Source organism: Amia ocellicauda, chromosome 7 (assembly GCF_036373705.1).
Source record: "Amia ocellicauda isolate fAmiCal2 chromosome 7, fAmiCal2.hap1, whole genome shotgun sequence".
Taxonomy (NCBI): Eukaryota; Metazoa; Chordata; class Actinopteri; order Amiiformes; family Amiidae; genus Amia; species Amia ocellicauda.
In genome coordinates this window covers 26,558,317-26,579,052 of record NC_089856.1, presented here as the reverse complement: position 1 = coordinate 26,579,052, position 20,736 = coordinate 26,558,317, and the positions used below count along the sequence as shown (strand labels likewise).

General features: G+C 38.2%; 1 protein-coding gene across 9 annotated transcripts in view; it reads right to left on the bottom strand.

Annotated features, from left to right (window-relative positions):
- Positions 1-20,035, bottom strand: part of LOC136753090 (traf2 and NCK-interacting protein kinase) — a 118,175-nt gene extending 98,140 nt beyond the window's left edge. For 3 of the 9 annotated variants that reach the window (XM_066708921.1, XM_066708924.1, XM_066708920.1), the window contains exons 1-2: positions 19,512-20,027; positions 7,122-7,187 (exon numbers count right to left, since the gene is read on the bottom strand). In XM_066708921.1, coding sequence (XP_066565018.1) covers positions 7,122-7,187; positions 19,512-19,568 — 123 coding nt within the window. In that variant the 5' untranslated portion in view covers positions 19,569-20,027. Of the gene's footprint in view, positions 1-7,121; positions 7,188-19,511 lie in introns of all 9 variants that reach the window. The other 6 variants (XM_066708923.1, XM_066708925.1, XM_066708926.1 and 3 more) reach the window with 3 other exon arrangements.
- Positions 20,036-20,736: the final 701 nt, after the last annotated feature.

Here is a 20,736-nt window from a genome sequence, read left to right as displayed (position 1 = left end):
ATTTTGAAATGTAACTATTTCCAATGAGGAAACGGGCGACTTTTCATCACATAAAGTCAGAAAAAACATGTGAATCCAAATTAACATTTATATTAAAGTAATACAAAAATGACTACAAAAGATTTAGAAGCGAGTAGTTTTTCAAGATTTACGATTATACAGTATAATGGATCTATACTGAAGTAATACAAAAATGACTACAAAAGATTTAGAAGCGAGTAGTTTTTCGAGATTTACGATTATACAGTATACAGAAAAGGAAAGAGTACTGAAAAATCCTACTCAAGTAGAGGTACTGTTACTTTGATGAAATTTTACTCAAGCAGAAGTAAAAGTACTGGTTTAAAACACTACTCAAGTAAAAGTAAAAAGTTGCTAATTTAAAAAGTACTCAGAGTACAAATTACGTAGTTACTTTTAACAAAGCTTTGTCACATGATCTCTAAGCAAACACTTAACACATATATACATACACACACACACACACACACATACACACAGGTGGGTGACAAATTAAAGGAGAAGCCTGAATAAATGAGTGGAGGAACATAACGAATGCAGATGCCTCCAAACAGGTGTACAGCATTAATATAAATACATTATACTGTCAGGGGTGGAAAGCAATTAACATCCTATCATGCTCTGTGGCATGTATTCAAATACTGAACAGGCCCAGTTGACCTTGATTTTGGATCAAGATGGCAAGAGGAAAGGATCTAAGTGACTGTGAAAGAGGAGTCATTATTGGGGCACGAATGGCAGGAGCTTCAGTCACAAAGACATACAACTGGCTCGTTTTCTCAACAAGTGGGCGAGTGCATGTGTGGGACACCAAGAGAATGGTACAGGCCTGACTGCTTGACCCTTACAGTGAGGGGGTCCGGAGGCTCTGTTATGCTGTGGGGGGCATTTTCCTGGCATGGTTTGGGTCCACTTGTCCCCTTAGAGCAGGGGTTCCCAACCCTGGTCCTGGAGGACACCATACCCTGCTGGTTTTCGTTCCAACAGAGCTCTCAATTATATATATTTCAATATATATATTCAACCTATTTTATACAGCCTGCATCCATTCAAACATTGGAAACATTTGGGGCCTGGACCAAATCAAAGTAAAACCTGTAGACTATCCCATTAAAAAAAATGTTCAATTGTAGATAATGGTCTCTTACAATACTTTAAACCACAATAGGGTACAAGTCTAATTTCAGTTTGTGGACAGGGCAGTTTTGCTTTGGTTCATAAAACATTTAAGGTTGCATCTAGGTTGCATAAAACATTTTCTAACTACACAAAATAAAAGGACACTGTACTGAGGCAAGTAAAAAAAAAATAGCATAAGAAACTTGCTGCAAAATATCACTCCTCAAGTGTCATGAGTTTGACATCCTCTGCACCACCCACTCAGTTGCAATACTAAGTACCCATACAAAAAAATAACCATGAGTAAAACCTTAAAATATTGTAATAAACATTGCATATCCTATGTAATATTAAAATGATCAGTACATTTTTTAAGCATATCGCTCAGCCCTATTACTGTATAAAAATTGCTGCCAAACATGGCAGGACATTTTATCATCAAATATCAAAAATTAAATTGTTGACATCAGCATTTATCTCATTGCTACTGTTATGCGTGGTTGCTGATGAAAACGCTGCAAAATGTCAAGCAGTCAAGTCAAACCCACATTACAATACAAAGAATGGTGACTTTTAACATTGTGGATTCCCAGGATAAGATTGGGCCTTTTAGTCAGATTACAATATATTGTGATGTCTGGTAGTAGATATTTAGGTTTACAAAGAATAATGAATATCTATCACCTCTATATTGTTATATATTGGTCGCGTTAGTGTACTGCAGATCTCCGCAATGCGATCAGCGGCGTTTTGTGATGCCGTCTTCTGCGTCACTACCATAGGCTCGCCGATTTTTTTTTAATGTATTTTTTAACATGGTTATATGATATTGTAGTTGCCTTGAAACTAAAGCGAATGCGTTGGTGAAGTGTTTGAACGGAAACTTTTTTTTTTTTTTTCCAAAATGTCAGATGGAAGACGACTCTTGTAAGGTACAGAATATCGCAAAAGAAAATCCAAAAAATAAGCTTTTGTATAGAGTCAAAAAGGATCTCTTTTGAAATATTTTAAAAATTGCCATGGCCATGGACAACAATAGTACTGTACAGACGCAGGGGGACATGAACCAGCATGGAAATGAGGAGGCAATTGAAAAATCTGGAGATATTTCATCTTTAACTGCATTAGTGTTAGGTATAGAAATGGAAAAATCAGGATTTGCTTCCTGCAAAATGTCCAAAAGTAGACTGAAAATTCAGGCAATTGTAAGTGCAAAAAGGGCCAGAACAAGTTAGTGTTTGATTTTCCTAAAGATGGTAACAATAGAAGATTCACTGCTAAATATTACATGCAAGTGTTGGCAAATGGAGAAGTAGTGAGTCCATAGGTGGTTTATTCTACAACTAAAAATGCAGCATTTTGTTTTTGCTGAAAAAATCTTGCTTCGGGTGGTAGCCAAGATTGGAAGAATGCGTCTACGATTTTAAACAAGCATGAAATCACCTGGAATCATTCCAAAAGTGGCGAGAACTGGAGAGGAGACTAAATACAAGCACAGCTATTGATGATGAAAATCAACACATTATTAAAGCAGACATGCAGTACTGGCAGAATGTACTGGAATGACTCATTGCCTTGATAAGAGTACTGGGCACTCAAAACATTGCATTGCTTGGGAGTTCAGATCAATTATTTGAGCTTAAGAATGTAAATGTTCTCAAATTCGTGCAAGTACTGGGGAAGTTTAATAGTGTGATGAAAGAACATCTCGGAAGAATCCAATCACATGAAATTCACAACCATTACTTGGGTAAAACGAGATTATTTGGCCACAGATTAAGAAAATGGTACTGTCACTGCTAAAATGGCTAAATACTACTCAGTAATTTTGGATTTCACACCTGACATAAGTAAAATCGAACATATTACTAATAGTTAGGTGTGTGACAGTGAACAAAACGTGCGGTAAAGCGACAGGAAGTGTAAACATTTGGGAGGTTTTTTTTTTGTTTGTTTGTTTTTTGGAGTTCCTGGAATTAGTGGACCTGGAATGACCGAATTACTTCTGCAGAAGCTGGATGTACCGGGGCTTGACATTGCAGATATGAGAGGACAGGGCTGTGACAACGGGGCCAGCGTGAAAGGAAAAAACAGTTGAGTACAAAAAAGGATAAGTGACTTAAGCTTGTGGATTCTTTTCCTTCCATGTAACTCACATTCACGAAATCTTGTGCTGAACGATGCAGCTAATTGTTGTACAGAGGCTGTCAAGTTTTTCAGCCTGATCCAAAACATTAATACATTTCTCTCAGTTTCCACACACCATTGGGATGTTCTTAACACCTCAAAAGCCAAAATATTACAGTGAAGCCACGCAGTGAAACGAGATGGGGAAAGTCGAGTTACTCCGCTACCAGCTTGGCGAAGTGTACAATGCTCTTCTCTCAATTGCAGAGGATGTTAACCTCACTGGAAGCAATGTGGTGAAAACGTGGACCACATAATTCATTGCAGGTAAAATGCTAGACTTCAAATTTGTGTGCTGCCTAGGGGTTTGGTACATTATACTGTACAAAATGAATTCAACTTTAGGCAACTAACGTCGATCTCTGTCAAGCAATTGTGCAGCTGGACACAACAAAAATGCATCTCCAGAATGATCGTACAGACAAGGGCTTTGCAGGGGCACTGACAAATGCAAAAGAATTGGCAGAAGACTGATTTCCAACTGAACTACACATTCGATGTTGTCAGAAAAGGAACCCATCAATGACCCCAAACGGAAATTCAAAGTGAACTTTTTTAAACAGATACTGGACTCTGCAATAAAATCAGTAGATTAATGTTTTTCACAGCTTCAAGAACACAGCGATGTATTCAAAAATCTGTACAACATCCCCAGAGTGGCTGAAATGGGAACAAAAGATTTACTTGACCAATGCAACATTCTTGAAATGGCTCTCACAAACAGAGACTCAAAGGACATTGATGCACTTGAATTATGCGACGAGCTAAAAGCTCTATCAAGAAGAATGGATTTGGGATTGAAACCTAAGGATGTATTGGAATACATTTCACGGTCACTGTTGCGAGTGGGGAGCACAGTTTCTCAAAGTTGAAACTGATCAACATTTTTACTAAATCTTACTAAAATAGTTCATAATTTTGGTACATTTAGTGTATTATCAACTTGATTGTGTGGTAATTACCTGATTTAGAGTTGTGTTTGTAAATGAACGGGAGGGGAGAAGGCACTATGTTTATATGTTGATAAAAGGAGGGGCGGCGCATTTATATTTTGCCTAGGGCAGCACTGCTTATAGTCCAAATATAGTTTCACACATGCCTCAAATTTGGCGTTTCCCTTGTGATGGGCAAATAAACTGCAGTTATTAACCCACTTAATAAAAATAAATAATAGTGACTTTAACACATTGTGGAGATATATATATATATACAAGCAACAACAAAAAAAAAAAAACGAATGGCAAATGGTAAAAACAACTGAGGTCCAATGACCCAATTATATATCCCAGTGGTTTTACTGCCCGTTAGATAAAAGTGCCATCTATTCCTTCATCGGATTAACCAGGTCTGTGGTCTCCAAGAGCAGTCTGTGCTTAAATATGTTCTTAAGAGGTGAAAAGATATAAATAACATTGCTAATTTAATTCTGTGTTTATCACAGCCGATATGCATGTTCATTCTGTACTTTACTTTTGCCTTTAAACAAAAAGGGAGAAAGTTATTGTGCTGTTAGCTAATAAATGCATTTATTCATTTGTAATAAACATCTGTGCACAAAACATTTTTCCCGTCTGCTCTTCCTGGTCTGTAACTCTGTAACATTATTTTGGACTTGTGAATTTTTGTTTTCCACTTCGTTCCTTATCCTTCTCGATCCTTATTATAGGATTTGTTGGCGTTTTGTAAATGATTACTTCTGAAGAAATGTTTAAAATGTCTTTGTTAAATTGTTTAGATCACCCCCCCCGCAATCGATCAAACTCCAGATCCATATTAAAATCTGCCATGCATAATTACTGCATCAGTTCCAACAATGCATTCCATTAACATAGGCGGAATAAAGCTTTCAGGATTGATGAATTCAGAAAAACACACCTGCTACATTGCCTCCATCACGCACAAGGATATCCTTTTAGCCATGGTAACTGTTTGTATGTGAATTGGAATTACAAGTACTCAGAAAAAGTAAAAAAATTAAAAACAAAAAGGGCAAAATCAGCAATAAATCTGTGGCTGTACTTAGGTCATCTTTTCTTTGGGGTCTCATTTTCCCACAGCTTTGTTCTGTGTATCGCATGTGTATCAGACTTGGCACAGGCTTGTTAAATTGCTGTGTGTGGTAACACTATTGTGTACAGTACAGTACTTCCAACAAAAGTTAAAGAACAAGTTCAGGAAATACACAGCGTTATACATCTCACTGCATATCGCTTGATGTTGGAAGTACTTTCCCCTATAATTGTTCACTTCCTGAAAACTGTTTTTGTGATATCACCTTGCACTTATGCAGGGGATCTGTGGTCCTCAAGGCTGTGGTTTGGCCAGCATCCCTTGAGACTGCTGCTGGTAAACAAACTGCTTTCTCCCAACCTTGACTAGAAAGAAACAGCAGCAGCAGCAGCTCAGAGTAACGTCAAGACACACAGCAGCCACGAGGAGATACCCTATACACGAATGCAAGCGGACAACTTGAAAGTGACTTTGAAAGCACACATAGAACACAACTGTGCCCTTATTACAACTGCACTGAACCAAAACAAAAAAATGTACAAAAAATAAACTGAATACTTATTGGGATTTAACTTTAACAGCTGAATTACCATTTTGATTGAATAGAAAGGCCAAGTTCAGGATCTCTGAAGATTAAATACAAACCTGTTTACAGTCATTGAAAATGCACTCCTTAGAAGACCATGGGCCTAAAACGGTTTGTTAATTTTTGTTTTGAGGCCGAGAAAAATACATATGTGGTTCTGTTACACATGGTGAAAAACTAGTTTTTGGCCCCTATATACAAGAGCTGGAGATAGCCCATTTCCCACTCTCTTTGTCTGCACACATATGACTGAAGCTTATGGATCCCATAGGATTGTAACAAAAGCAGCTTTTCGGCTTTCAAAGCTGCAACTCCCTGAAAGGGGCCGAGCTAAAATGCATCTTCCGTGCTGAAAGCCGCTGTAAATTCCTGAAAGTAAATTATTAATACACTATGAAAGCAAGTAGAGTAATGTATAATACTGCAGCTGCTTCTTCCAGCTTTCACATAAGCATGTGTGTTTGTGTGAGCCTTCAGATAATGGCACGAGTTTTTAATCAGATACATATAAAACCCTTGCCATTAAATACAAAAAGGGTCATGACTGCAGTGGAAAGGGCAAAGATAAAACAAGATGCTGTAAAAACTTGAGAAACTAAATTACACATTTCACAATGCATTTTTAAAAGCATTACATATAAAGAACTGTAAAATTGGAAATGAAGCTACTCCCAGGGTGGACCTTCTTAGTATGGACTTGATTAAACTACTTTAGCTCAGAAATAACAGGAAAGTTGATCAAATAAAGCTTTAGTTACGTCAAAGTTAATTTCTAAAATAAGAAAGGACCCTACAGTTCAAAGTATAAATGGTTCAAAGACAGGGCAATCTTGGTATTGTAAAACAAAAGTCTTTTAAGTAGAATGAAAAAGAAAAAAAAACAGACCAGCCCCTTCTCTTTGAAACCTAACTTTCGCAATGCTGCACCTTCAACATGAGTTTTGAACCCTCATGAGATCCCACATGGGATGTGTCAAACTCTTTGAAGATAAAAATCTACAGTGAATCTCCGGAGAGCAGGTTCTCTTTGAAATTGACAGCATGCTGCGATTCAAACTGGAATGGGAGTTTGGAATACTGACCACAGTTAGAACTGGCAAGAGTACCATAAAACATGAGTGCTTATTAAGGGATGTGAAGTATTCTTTACCAATAAAATCCCAAACGCTGTTGAAATAAGCAAGAAACAGTCTCTTACCTTATACACCTGTCCGTACGTTCCATTTCCAACAAGTTCTACCAACTCAAAAATTCCAGCAGGGTCCTGTGAATTCAAACAAATACAAATAATCATTAGACTACCAAAAGCACAGAGCAGACATAAGATTAGTTTGGGGGTTGTTTTTAAATTCAACACTCTTGCCAATTTCTGATCTTTAGGGCCTATATATCTTGAAATATGTAAGGTAAAAATGCTTTAAAGATCAGACTCAGCATTGCCATTTAGGCTACAATTGTGTATTTTTATGCTCCTCCGGTGTAGATTTAAAAATAAATAACTATACTTCAGTATGTAGGCCCCCCTCTACAACAGCATACTTTGGGGAAGGTCTCACCAGTCCAGAGTATGTAAATAAAAAGTAAGGCTATTATAATTATACATTAAAGTTTTCTTTCTCTTATTTTATACAAGTCAGGCATGCCCGTTTTCCATTGACTATACAACAGCATTAAACAAGGTATAAAGAAAGACACTATAAACCACAGCTGGCACAGTAATCTAGCATAGCACACCCAATTTCATTACATTATTTGTCATTTAGCAGATGCTCTTATCCAGGGCGACTTACATTTGTACCCATTTATACAGCTGGGCATTTTACTGGAGCAATCTAAGAAGTACCTTGCTCAAGGGTACAACAGCACTGCCCCACAACCTTCCAGTTATGAGTCCAGAGCCCTAACCACTACTCCACAGTTTCAAAATGTTTCCAAAACGAAAAAAAAAAAAAAAGATCTGAAATTGTACTGTGCATATTTGTTTTACAAAAACATTAAAAAAATATTCCTTTAAATCAATGTAAAGATATAATTTCACATCGCACAGGTGCATTCTTAAGGTGCATCACATTGTTATACATTTATAAACATGGAGGGAGAGACTAATCAAAGGTAACTGTGGCGATTTGTTAGACACAGCTATTAACGGAGTTTGATCTCAAGTGCTTTCTACAAAAGATAATTATGTCCAACAGAAATGTTGAGAAGGCTTGGTCTTTTCAATGTACCACTGACTCAAAGGCTGTATTCACAGAACACTGTGATCCTTAGGAAGTGGTTAAGTCTATTATGGTGGTTGTGATTAAGGCTATTTATTTTTTTACTATTTTTAAAAGGAATAAGTGGTGCAGATATGATTTATAAGCAGGCGTAATTATGGTAAAAAAAACGAACTGCTTGGGGTTGATCAGATTGAATTGTGCTCGCTCCACGTGTGACCTTCCGGTTCACATTCATGACAAAACCACCCCCATACCAGCGTGTGAAGATGTGCAATTTCAGCAGACAGCCTGTAAGCACTGTTGATTGGCTGTGAGCACACAACTCAGTGAGAGTGAGGAGCCAGGAACTGAACAATAATGGGCTGAAGAGAGGAAAAAAAAAAAAAAAAAAAAGCAGCAGCAGTGAGAGTGTTCGTGGTCAATTAATGCCCAGCCAGCCAGCTTCTCCAGAGTCTCACAGGAAGCCTAACACCTGCTGCGTCACACCATACAATAATCCAAAACCCATAGCGTTTGTGTGTGTATGTGCAAGCTGGGGGGGTACTGTGGTACAGCTCCATAAGTCAAATAAAATAATATTCAACCACATCTGAAGGACTGGATAAAATTAAATAAAAGAGTAACCTATGCCCATGTACATGCATACACTCACAAATACACTCAACATCAATTCATTCTTTCAGAGGTTTTGTCTGAGTTCACAGCTGGAATCCGATTACAGCACCCCGTGTGCAAATTAATACAGGCATGAGTTCTGCAAGTGGACGAGGACTGTTATAGAGAATAGATGGACAAAAACTGCAAGAAGGAAACCCAAAACAACAAAAATAAACTGAATAGCATACATTTTGCTGAAAATACAGTACTTTGAAAAAGCACTTGGAATAGTAATTCTGCACACTTATCAAAATGGATGGATTATTGCCTGTCTGGTTGTTTTTCTTCCCAACTTTCATATTAGCTAGAAATTGATTATTTCTTATGTGACTAATGTCTTGCATTAAGATGTGAAATGACCCGTTACATGCATTGGCTACCTGAATGATACCTTTTTCATTTATGGTCTACTAATATCCTAGCATAAAATGTTCCTATATTTCTCAGAGAGGAATGTTAGAATAAGGTCTTCCCTGCAGCATCTCTACTTTAACATCCAGACGCAAGGAGATGATGGAAGCAACACAAAATAAGCTCTTCATTGTTAGACTGATTTCCAAGGTACATTTGCAAAGAGAGGTTTTATTTTTTGGAGAGAAAACACTTTGAAAACATTGCTTCAGTTTAGAAGGAGAAAAGGCACATCTATAACAACCAAGAAAATAAACTGGTTTTAGGAATATTCAAAAGGGGACTGTTCTTCGATCTTTGGAGACATCAGGGTTCAAATGCTCAGACAGGAAGAAAAAAAAAGTCCTGCCTCTTTTGGAGTGACACCAGGAAGCAGATGAAAACCATCAACAAGGGAGGTGGCAGTTATGGTCCAACTCACTTCCCCGCTATCAGACCGAGTCACACTGCACCATGCGGGCATGAGAATACTTCCAGGACGTCAACAAAATCTATCTATTCACGAACATTGGGGTTTTGGAATATTGGTCGCAACCGCAGAGAAGGGCTATCAGACTATTTTGATGAAATGGAATAACCACACAAAACTCCTCTTGCAACTCAGTAACACCACCCAAGCAAGCAGGACCATTATGGTATGTGCCTGAGACTCTGGGTGTCCAATCTACAATCTCCCATAGTGCCTCTTGTATAAGCAAGTCTAAACACAGAGGTAAAAGGAAGAACAAAAACAACCACAGCCATTAGTCCGAGTACTGAAGTTGCCAAGTTATTTGAACAATAGCTGGCATTCAGTATCAGACATGGAACCTTTTCATTGAGTGTTGAGTTTCAGAGGATAGCTGATAAGAAAAATCCCAACCTCACAAACAAGTTCACATATTATGAAGCAAGGTTGAGCAAGAGTTAAAATGAAACCACTATACCACACTTCAATGGAAGACAATATTTCTCTGATATTTACATAAAATAATGCCACTGTGTTTTCCTGTAACTCAGATGCAAAACTAAGATTAACTCCTTTCAAAACCAAAGCACAAACTAGCATGTATACCCATGAAAAATGATACCATCATTAAGGTTTGTGTGGGAAGGACACAAAAAAAGTTGGACAACTGTTAAATCAAATTTGAAATGTGGTTAAAATCCACCGCCCCCCACAAAAAAAAGCATGTTATCACCACAGATCCACACTACTAAAGAGGAACCAAAAAAAAACAATTTTAAACAGCTTTCTTCCAAGAAAAACAAAAACAAAGAATATGTGCTAAGAAGCTCTCAATTCATTCTAAAAATATTGTAAGACAGTATGTACTGAACACTGCTCAGTTCGTAACCAGTCCACATTTTTTTCATACTGCATTAATGTGCAAGGTCACATTTTTAATCCTATCGTGTTCAATTTTTCATGAGTGATCATCTGTATACCGCACTGCCTCCATTAGAGGTTCTGATCATTTATGCTGTGCTCGCGAATCTGTTGTGTCTCAGAATCTCTCGCCCCTACATATTTAACTGCACATGGGGGTTTTCCAAACATAAACTGGTGTGTTGGTAGATGCTCAAACATTTTATTCTGGTTCTCCAAAACAAATTTTGAAAAAATCTGTAGCAGAACGGCAAAATCATTCCATTGCAAGATTTGCAAAACAACGCCTCCCAAAGCAGACGGATGTATGCAGACATTTTTTCCAAGTGGTTAGTTGTCACTTTTTGTCCAGCTCACCAGAAATGGTGTGATGATGCTGCCGTTAGTATGGATGTTCAAAGGAACTGCTGTTGCTGAAGGGGAGGAAAAAATAAATAAAAAAAAAACCTTCTGCAGCATCTCGTGCCTCTTGCCTGCATTGTACAAAATGACTGTCAGAGAAAGCCGGTCCTTCCTCCTTTTGCCAAAGCTTCAACTTCAGCATTGACTGAGATGTAAATTTGTCTTTTTGTTTTTTTTGTCAGCAAGCGATGCATGACTACTCACAATTCCCTTTCTAGGTGGTCTGCAGCAGCTGCCACTCAGTACAACAAGATGAATCCAGAGCCGTCAGAAGAAAGGGATCCTTAAAGCAAGAGAGACTGATATGGTACTTGGGATGTCTTTAAGTATTACTGTAGAAGCTGACATCCTATCGGATATGTACCTTGATGCACAGTGTTTCACTAGAACTGCAGGAAAGACATGCCACAGAACAAAAACCAAGAAGTGAGCCTTACCAACGCATTACCTTTGGCTGTCTCTTTCTAACTGGCAGATCGCTTCTGTCTAATGGCTGCGAAATAGTTGAGCATTCAGTGTCCTCTCCCTCTTCATTACTACTTGATTTGAGTGTGACAGCCTTTGAAACATTGTGAAGTTGGTTATACAATCAGGAGCCATCAATTTCGAGAACTGGTACAGATATATTGGCATCCATGAAATCAACTTTGGCTTTAATAAAAGCAGATCAAGATTTTTTGGGGGGCGCCAAAACAACAAACAAATCAGTAAAAACAGTGACACACTAACAGAAGAAATGGCACAAGAGACTAACTAGATGGCTTCAAGATTCTATTCGAGTCTTTATGAATTTGTCTCAAAGCAGCTGCTCAAGTAAGTCAGGAGGTGGAAAGCAAGATGAGGACAACTAAAAAGGGGCATGAATGAGAAAAAAAGGAAGGTAAAAGTCTCCAGGGAGCATCAGAGCAAACACAGAGCAAGCCACACATTTGGTAAAGCACTACCATCTGGTCAAAGGAGCTATTAAGTTTACATTACCTTGATTGCAGTGTCTGGTGGCTAATACTACAGTGCCAATACACTGTTCAGAGGTGAAAAAATAAAAACGATCTGGTACATGCCGCTACAGAATTATTAGTCAGGTATACCTAGTGTGATCTCATCCCAAGTTGAGATCACAAGTTTTTAGGTCCTTTAAAAAGCGGCAGCAAAGATGAGCGGGAAGCAACCGATAGCCTAGGCTGAATATTTAGGCTTAGGTGTCAGAACAGCAGAAATGACAAAATGAAATTCAGTATGCGCCAATCTGTAGTATTGACAGGAATTTTCAGTTCACTCTTAATTCAGCAACCTGTTCCAGAGAAGTGTTTTAAGGCTACAATTTCCACAACACACGATGTCCTGCTATAAACTGTAACACGTTGGATATGGTTATTTCGTGAAGAACTACACTGTATGTGTCACCCATGTAAATGGAAGCTATTTAAAGCATACTATACATATAGCAGCTGTGATGCATATTTCATGATCTACTGAAAAGTCTATGCAAAAGGCAGTTTGTTGATGTTTCCACTGTAACACTGACCATATTTTAAACAGGAAAAATAAAAACCTATAGCAAGCAAAAGGACTTCTTGGTAGACAATTTTTCTTCTTCCATCTTTAATATCTCATATAAAGACCAAGAGTTACAAAATTGCTAATTCCGACCCCTGCACTTTACTAATGGAGTCAGGTGGGAAGAAAAAGTGTTCTGCCTAGGAGTAAAGGCGGACTTCTTTCTACAGGGATTTTGGTTTACATTGCCTGCTCCCTGCAGTCTGAATTATTCCCCTCGATGTTGCCCCTAATGGTCTGACAGCTAGTAGGAGTTTATATACAGAAACACACAATATATACTTTAGCCACCCAGCATAGCTTGTTTTCCATTACTGCGCTGTGATGCCCACATATCTTGTGTAGAATAACCCAAAATGATAGTATTTCAACTGTCATGTGTCTAATTCTCCCGTCTAGCAGCTAATGTCAACTCTCCTCATTACAAGGCACCAAAGAGCGCTGGAGCTGGGTAAAAGAGACAGCATGACAATTTCTCAATGGATACATACACCCTTATCATCTTTCCATGCACAAGAAAAACAGCCTGATACTTGCAAAGACACGTTGTGCACAACATACCTGCATTGCAACCGGCTTACATGTGTGTGCATATTTACATAGACAGATATCATTTGTCTTCATATGTTTTTTCAATTGCTGTTCCTTTTTAATAAGGTAGCGCCATACATTATGTAAAAACTTAATTCCATTCCAGACTGAATTAATCATACTTTCCACGACCAAGTGACGGATGCATTAATTTGTATTGTAATTATCGGCGGGGTATCCCAACACCACAGAGATTGCAGAGTGGCTGTTGTCTCTGTGCTTGATATAATACAGAGATGCTTTCCTTCATAACAAAGTGTAGTGTAATACAGTAGTGTTATACAATGTAGCATAGTGAGATGTTTAAAGGAACACAGAGCTACAAAAAATCTATTGAGACCTCCTGTACTACTGGCCTATATAGTCCAAAAAACATATAGGTGTTATCCCCATGAAAAAAAGGAAAAGTGATATCAGTTGCTTGTAAATAATCACTTTAAAATAAATAAAAATAATAAAAGAATTATAGTTTTATCAGTCATGTGGTTCAGGGATTTGCTAAAACTGACTGCCTTTTTTCATTCAAGGTCACACGAAAATGTATTAATCTTCCAACATTCAAATTCCACTGCAAATATCACAGTTTCAGTCTTGCACTGTGAATACGTTGAACACTGCTTAACAGGATTTTATCCCAGGCAGTTTTTCAATGTTTCTGGGGGGCGGAGGGATTAAAAAAAAAAAAGGAAACAAATGCAAAATATATAATTTTCCTCAATGGCTCCAGTTCCTAATCAAACAGGGACTGTATCAAAGCTCTTGTTTACAACACAGCCACTCGTTCTAGCGGCCTGGCATTGCTGCAGTGCTTCTAATGAACCAAATAATAAAAAACAGAAATTATCAATTAAAATCCACACTTCACTTTACAGGCAGGAAATGGGTCAATTAAAAACCTGCTTCAGGCCAGAGAATAGGCAAGATACTGGGCCGAGCAGAATGAAAACAGGCAGACGGGCAAAGCATGCGGTTGTCTCCACTATTTAAAACCAACAGCCTCCGCTAGAAAAGTCTGATGAATGATAAATGGATGGGGGAGGGCTCAGCATGCAGTTATTCTCTATACAAAAATATAAAATATAAATGCACAAGCAAAGCACAGGACACACTAACAATTGGGTGGGTGAGTTAAACATGGGGATGCAGCTTTGACATCCCAGAACACCTAAACAGGACTAAACATGACTGAGCTGAACAACAGCAATGGAGAAGGGTGTATTTTTAATATGCTTCGTTACGGAATGTCGGTACAAAAGCAAAATCAGACTTTATAATAAGACTGCAGGAAATTGCCAGATTAATGTTGATTTTCCCCCCATTAGCTTTCAGCAGGTGGAAAATCCCTGGTTTACTGCGGACAACTAAATGAATACCATACCTCCTTAAGTTTCAACGAACAACACAAGCTCTGATAAAATATTTTCAACACTGGTGGGATAATGATGAATGACTTAGAACATCTACAGTGAGCTCTATTGTACACGGTTTTCTCATTCGTCAAGAGGTAACAAGTATAAGTCCTGTGTTGACACTCACATTCTGAACATGCACAGGCTTTGGCAAAGCATAGTTCTGTTTATTTCAAAAGGGTGGAAAAAATCCTTTCATTTGCTTATTGATTAAAGTTCTATTCACTCTTTGCACTTACAAATGGTTTTACACTTGGCACTCATGCATCAGTATCTGAGAGTACTGGGGTATACAGCCCCTTGCCTGCCCACCTAACAAATTAACCATAGCAAAATTTCAGTGTTTGCCTATAACTGAACGAGTCACCAAGAACTGCCACTCTGTATTTACATCTTTTTTGACCCTCCCTCTCTCTCTGTAGCTGTTATTTTATTAATTTCCCCATAAAAATTATGATTAAGAGCTTTTTTTTTGTTTGTTTTTAAAGTCCAAAATTGGACAGTCTGACAGATTCCTCATCCAGAAATTGCAAATTACATTTCTATTATTCAGATAGCCTTAATATGAATGTTTGGAATATAGTCTTAAGGTGGTACCAATATTAGAATTCTGTATAGCAGAAAGAATGCACCCCAAAAGTCTTAATGATGCCGGTTTACAAGTCTGGGATATTGCATAGTATGAAAGAGGCAAAGCAAACACTTGGTTGCAATTCCAATCGTTGCTCTTACATAACAAAGAAGATGTTCTGACACAACCAAGATCCCCTGATTTCTACACTTCACTGTTGAAATGCCAGCTTTTGTCATTGCTGGCACTGCAAACAAGTGTCTGGCACACTTTCAAATACCAGAACCAGCCTATTGTGATCATCTATGACCAGCTTCAGAAATTTCCTTTTGGCAAATTAAACCATATCTCAGCCTAACCCGCCCCTCAAATTGCTAACTGGAATAAGGGAAGCAAAAGCATATTGCCCATTTTCACTAAAGTGTCGCATCATTTTAGTGTTTTGTATTAAAAGACTTGAAACTTGATGGTACAAGCAGATCTGTTGAAAGTGCAGGTGCAATGTTACTATATTTTGCATGTGCCTTACCACAGGTTTTTGGGTTATGCAATCTTAATGTTGTCATTGCCTGACTCAGGAGCTTCACTAGACACAGTATGACCGCAGGTAATGCTTATGCATTCATAGTGATAAATGTGTGGTACGGAGACCACTTAATTTGAGCATGTGCAAACTTTCAGCTTCTGGGTGACCTATTTTCTGGAGAACAGCTGAAAGTGCTGGGGTCCCTGAAAATACAGCTGACAGACCACCTCACAATAAATATACATTTCTGTCTGCACAAACTCTGGAATTCTTACACAATAATATCTCTCCCCACCATCAAGAAGCCTTCTGTTTTGGTAAAAAAAAAAAAAAAAAAAAAAAAAAAAGGAATGTAAAAGTATAGGCCTACTTAGTAAAATATACAAAATATATATTTTGTCCTATGAAAATGGAATCAAATGAAAACTGTAGCTCACATGCGGGTGAACAATGTGAACTGCAGTAAACCTCTCCTAATTCTGCCAAAGAATAAGGGCAATAATTCACTTTCCAGCATCTCTGAAAACATCAGCTTTGTGCAGAAAATTGTTTTACACAGCAGACAAAGCTTTTGTGCTGCAGATGTACTAACAATGGTGTTCATCAAGATTTCTACAGAACAAAGTTCAATGGCTCCCAAACTCAATCTATTTGGACAAAAACATCTAACATTTAATAATGCAAACTGTAGCCTATTTGTTTTTTCATAATTGAGAACCGTTCTCTACAAAGCAGAAAGCACATATTTGTAGAGAACGAGAAGTTGCTTTTTCTGGAAAAACTGGAGTGCTGAAATTAGGAAGGCTTGTTTAATTTGACTTTACTTTTATGGGACTGACATTTATTTGGCTTAGGTGTAACAACAACATAATACTGGAGTTGCAACCTTCAGAGATTGTTATTGTCAAAAGGCTATTATCAATAAAACAAAATAGAAATTTAAATTTAGGAAGCCCAACCAAACTACAAGAAGAAAGTAAGGAAATTCTATTGGTTCAGATGCACTCCAGAACATATACTAAAAGCTTCAGTGTTCTGAAATATCTTCAAATACAATTAATTTGATGTATACACATATATACACATGCATATACACAAGAGAAAATAAACCAGATCTCTATGCAAATAAAATACACTATAGCTTTTGGTACCTTTCTGATACACTATCCATTATCTCAACGTGAAAACCTTTGAGATAGTGAGCAGAGTTGACAATAGGAATGTAATTGGTGGAAGGGGAGAAGGGGGGTTGACTGTGTTCATCCCGAAGCACTGACAGTACAGAAGGGAGTGTATGAAAATACAGACACTGCCTCACTCTGGGAATTAAACCTGCCATTTCATACCCCAACATCAAGGCTAAGTGCGGAGTATGGATTCATATTTTGCCTTTGTCTCTGCCTGGTACATTTACTTCCAAATAAGGACCGCCATATGGCTTAAACATAAGGGAGATGGCAAAAAGTACTATTAGACAGTATTCTCCTCCCCATGCTGGCAAAGTAAAGCTCCAATTAACTGCTATTGTAGAGGTATTTTATACAGATAAACATATTATATAATGGTGATTCCAATAGGGTGAACAAAACAATATATCTGTACCAAAAGGGATTAGTCTGTTTATAGTATTTCAAGTATTTTCAGCTGGAAGGAGAAAATCAATGTTATAAACCCTATAATATGTGAACAACTCTTCATCTTACAACACGGATATGTCCTAGCAGAATATCTTGTGTGAGATTTGTATTAACAGGTAACACTCTGTAAAATACCTGGTTAAATTGGTAGTCTCTAAATAGCATGCTTGCTTTTTTGACACCATGGGTCATTTTTGTTTTTCTTTACTGTAATACATATTATTTAAACCTGTATGTAGGCAGTTACATGCCATTTGGAAATAAGTATTCAAAACAAAAGGACTGCCTTGTGCTAATTTAACAGCCCCAGGGTTTGGAGTTATTTGAAACAGCGCATATATGCAAATGTATGTTACAATGAAGAGCATGCACAAAATAAATACCAGGACATGTTCAAATCTGCAGCACCGCCAAATTCTTAAGTGATGGTTTTGAAAAGACACTAAATCCCTGCGGCGGTCAGAGCAATATTTCACCTGGTGCTGAATACTTTTGGAGACTGCAGGGCTTATTTAATGTTATTTATTAATTATTTCATTTTAAAGACACAGTAAGTCTCGTTGCATTAATAGAGTCATTACCCACTGATCATATTTATATCAAATACATTATAGTATTTCTAGTGATTGTACTCATTCAAAATCAAACTTTCTGTTACCTGAATGAATCCCTTTGGGAGTGTACATATTGCCTCCAACTACACTGGCCATTGAAATGTACCCAGCTGTGTAAAAGGTGTTATTATCACAACACAATTAAAGCTTATGATAGTGCCCATAAGGGATCATTACAATCATAACTGTAAAACCCTCACTGCAATGTCATTGGTGGCTTGAAATAATGCTATGCGGTTGGATTAAGAATATGAAAGGTTGAAAGACACATGTAGGGTCATGGATAGTTTTCTGCAATATTCAGTATATTAGCACCTTAAATGTGATGCAGCATAATGACAAAAAAACAACATGGTCTTCTGCTTAAAAGGGATAAGATGCATCCAGTCTGCCTTCCAATTATATCACATGCATGCATGTATGACGGTATGTTTGTTTCCCATTGTACCATGCATATATTCATTTAACACGTATCAATCACATTACCGTAGTTAAGGTCAAATTGCATAACAACTGTCATCTACTAAATGATTTCGCTGCTCACATGCAAAACTTGCACAGAAATGCCATCCTCGGAGACGACACCTCAGGAACAGCAGCAGGAAACGAGATGCATAACCCATATACATACAATATATATGGGAGAAATCATTTCGGCATGGAGACAAAAGAATTGCGAGCATACATCCAGAATCATGCACCAGCCATCCACTCCAGTCTGGAGGTATTCTCGTCATAAAGATGAAGGAAAATGCCTTCAAAGCAATGAATACCAAACAAATGGACACATCGAATAAAATTAAACTGTACATTCAAATCAGCGTTAGTGACGGTTAATTGAGGACTAATGAGGTTACGTTGGCCCTAAATAAAATGAAATCGAATTTGGCAAACAAGGTAATCGGGATTAAAACAGACTGCTCTGCACTAGACCATCTTATCATCCTCCATCATGTACTAAACGAAACGAAATGCACGCTAAACTGAGCATCGCCACAATTAAGCACAAGTGTGTTACAAAATACAAAGGCTGGGTGAGACTGCCTCAGTTCCAGCGATGTTACAATAAAGTGGAGCAGATTGCACTGCTAGACAGCAGCTCCCTTATATAAAGATTCTCCAAGCCGTGCATCACATTTTAGCGATATATCGGTTTGCGTTATAATGTTTCAGCGGTGTCTTTTAAACAGGTTATATTTTCACAAACTATCCACCATCCGCTTTGCACGAAGGAGGAAACAAACGTTTTCTGTTTTTAAAAGCCTGTTAGGGAGAATAAAACACACACACACACACACACAACCATTGCATTTCTGGGGTGTGTGTTTCTTTATATGGCTGAACATAATCCCGGCAATCTAGTATTAAACCTACTGTATAAAGGTTAGCGGTTATCTTTGTCTTTTAATACACTGGCTTGTCAATTTCCACCAGGACCAAAGTATTAAAAAAATCCGTCGCCAGCATCAATCCCAAGTTGGTGTAATTTCTGGTCGTGTTATTCATCAGAGCTTGATCAGGTGCAAAGCATTTTCACATCAACCCCATTTTCTTTACCGTCTTGATAGCGGAATAAAAAAAAAAAAAGACTGACATTAAATCCGCCACTTAGCCAAACTTACCCTCAGCGCTGACAGATCTATTTCATCCAGACTTCTCGCCGGAGAATCGCTCGCCATGTTTATTTCACCAAAGAAATTGAAGATGGAAAAAAACAACAACAACAAATAAATGAAGCGAGACGCAATCCTCCCGGTGCAAGTGCGCTTTTCAGGTCGTAGTAAATGGGAGCTTCCGACCAATGCTGTGCTGTGATCTGGTTTGGTTTTAAGACAAAAAGAAAACTGGAATAAAATCCCGTCGATATCAGCAAATCCCGCTAAAATGTGCAGCCGTAGCAGTGCTAAAGGTGATACCTTGGTGTGTGTAAAGAGGACATGCTTAGCACCGTGTGCATGGCGCCTGCACACACCGTGGAAAGCTGCGACCAAATCGAGCAAATGCACAAGAGATAGCAGATCTGCAAAATAGTGTCAATCAGAGATGCCGGGAGTGGTCAGGGAGGAGGGCGGTCGGATTGTGCCGAGACGCCCCTTCTCTCGTACTGGGTGAATACTGTTACCGAGCTGGGTACCGTTTCACAAAGGTCTTTTCAGAGCAGACAACTGCGGTCAGCTAGAAGGCACGGAGCCTTGGTCGTGTTCTTGAAGCGCAGATTTCCGCAGTTGGGCGCAGATCTGCAGAATCCCACCGATCCCATTGGCGGAGCGGCGCAGAATCGAACGCGACCATTCAGTGGTGCAAGAACAACGAAAACAGCCTCTTTAATCTAGTGTTAGCCTATTTAAGGAAAGATTGACAGACAATTGCGGGGGAAAAACATCTACTGTATGAAGGCAAATTGTGCATTGTGATTTACACATATATAATCAACCACGTTTTCCTTTTTAGTCCCCACTCTAAACGTCACTGGTGCATGTAATTAGACTGGCGTTATGAAAACAAAGCACTTAAATGGGTATTGTACGTTTGAACATCTGTCTCTACTAATCGCAGCCTCTACACAATCTACATGCATAGTGTGGTGTGCGATTTCTGTTGGTTTGATTCTTTGTTTTCCCTGCGATTGTAAGCAACTCGAGTCAGTGACTACTTTGTATCTCTGGTGTCAACAACTTATTTTGATATATTAGACGTTGCCGTGTATCTATATGGCTATTGCAAGTATCAGGAAGTAATTTGTACCATGATATGTCCAATCATTATGCCTTGGTATACCGTATGTCCTCAGATTGTTTTCAAGTACCCTGAACATAATAATAATAATAATAATAATAATAATAATAA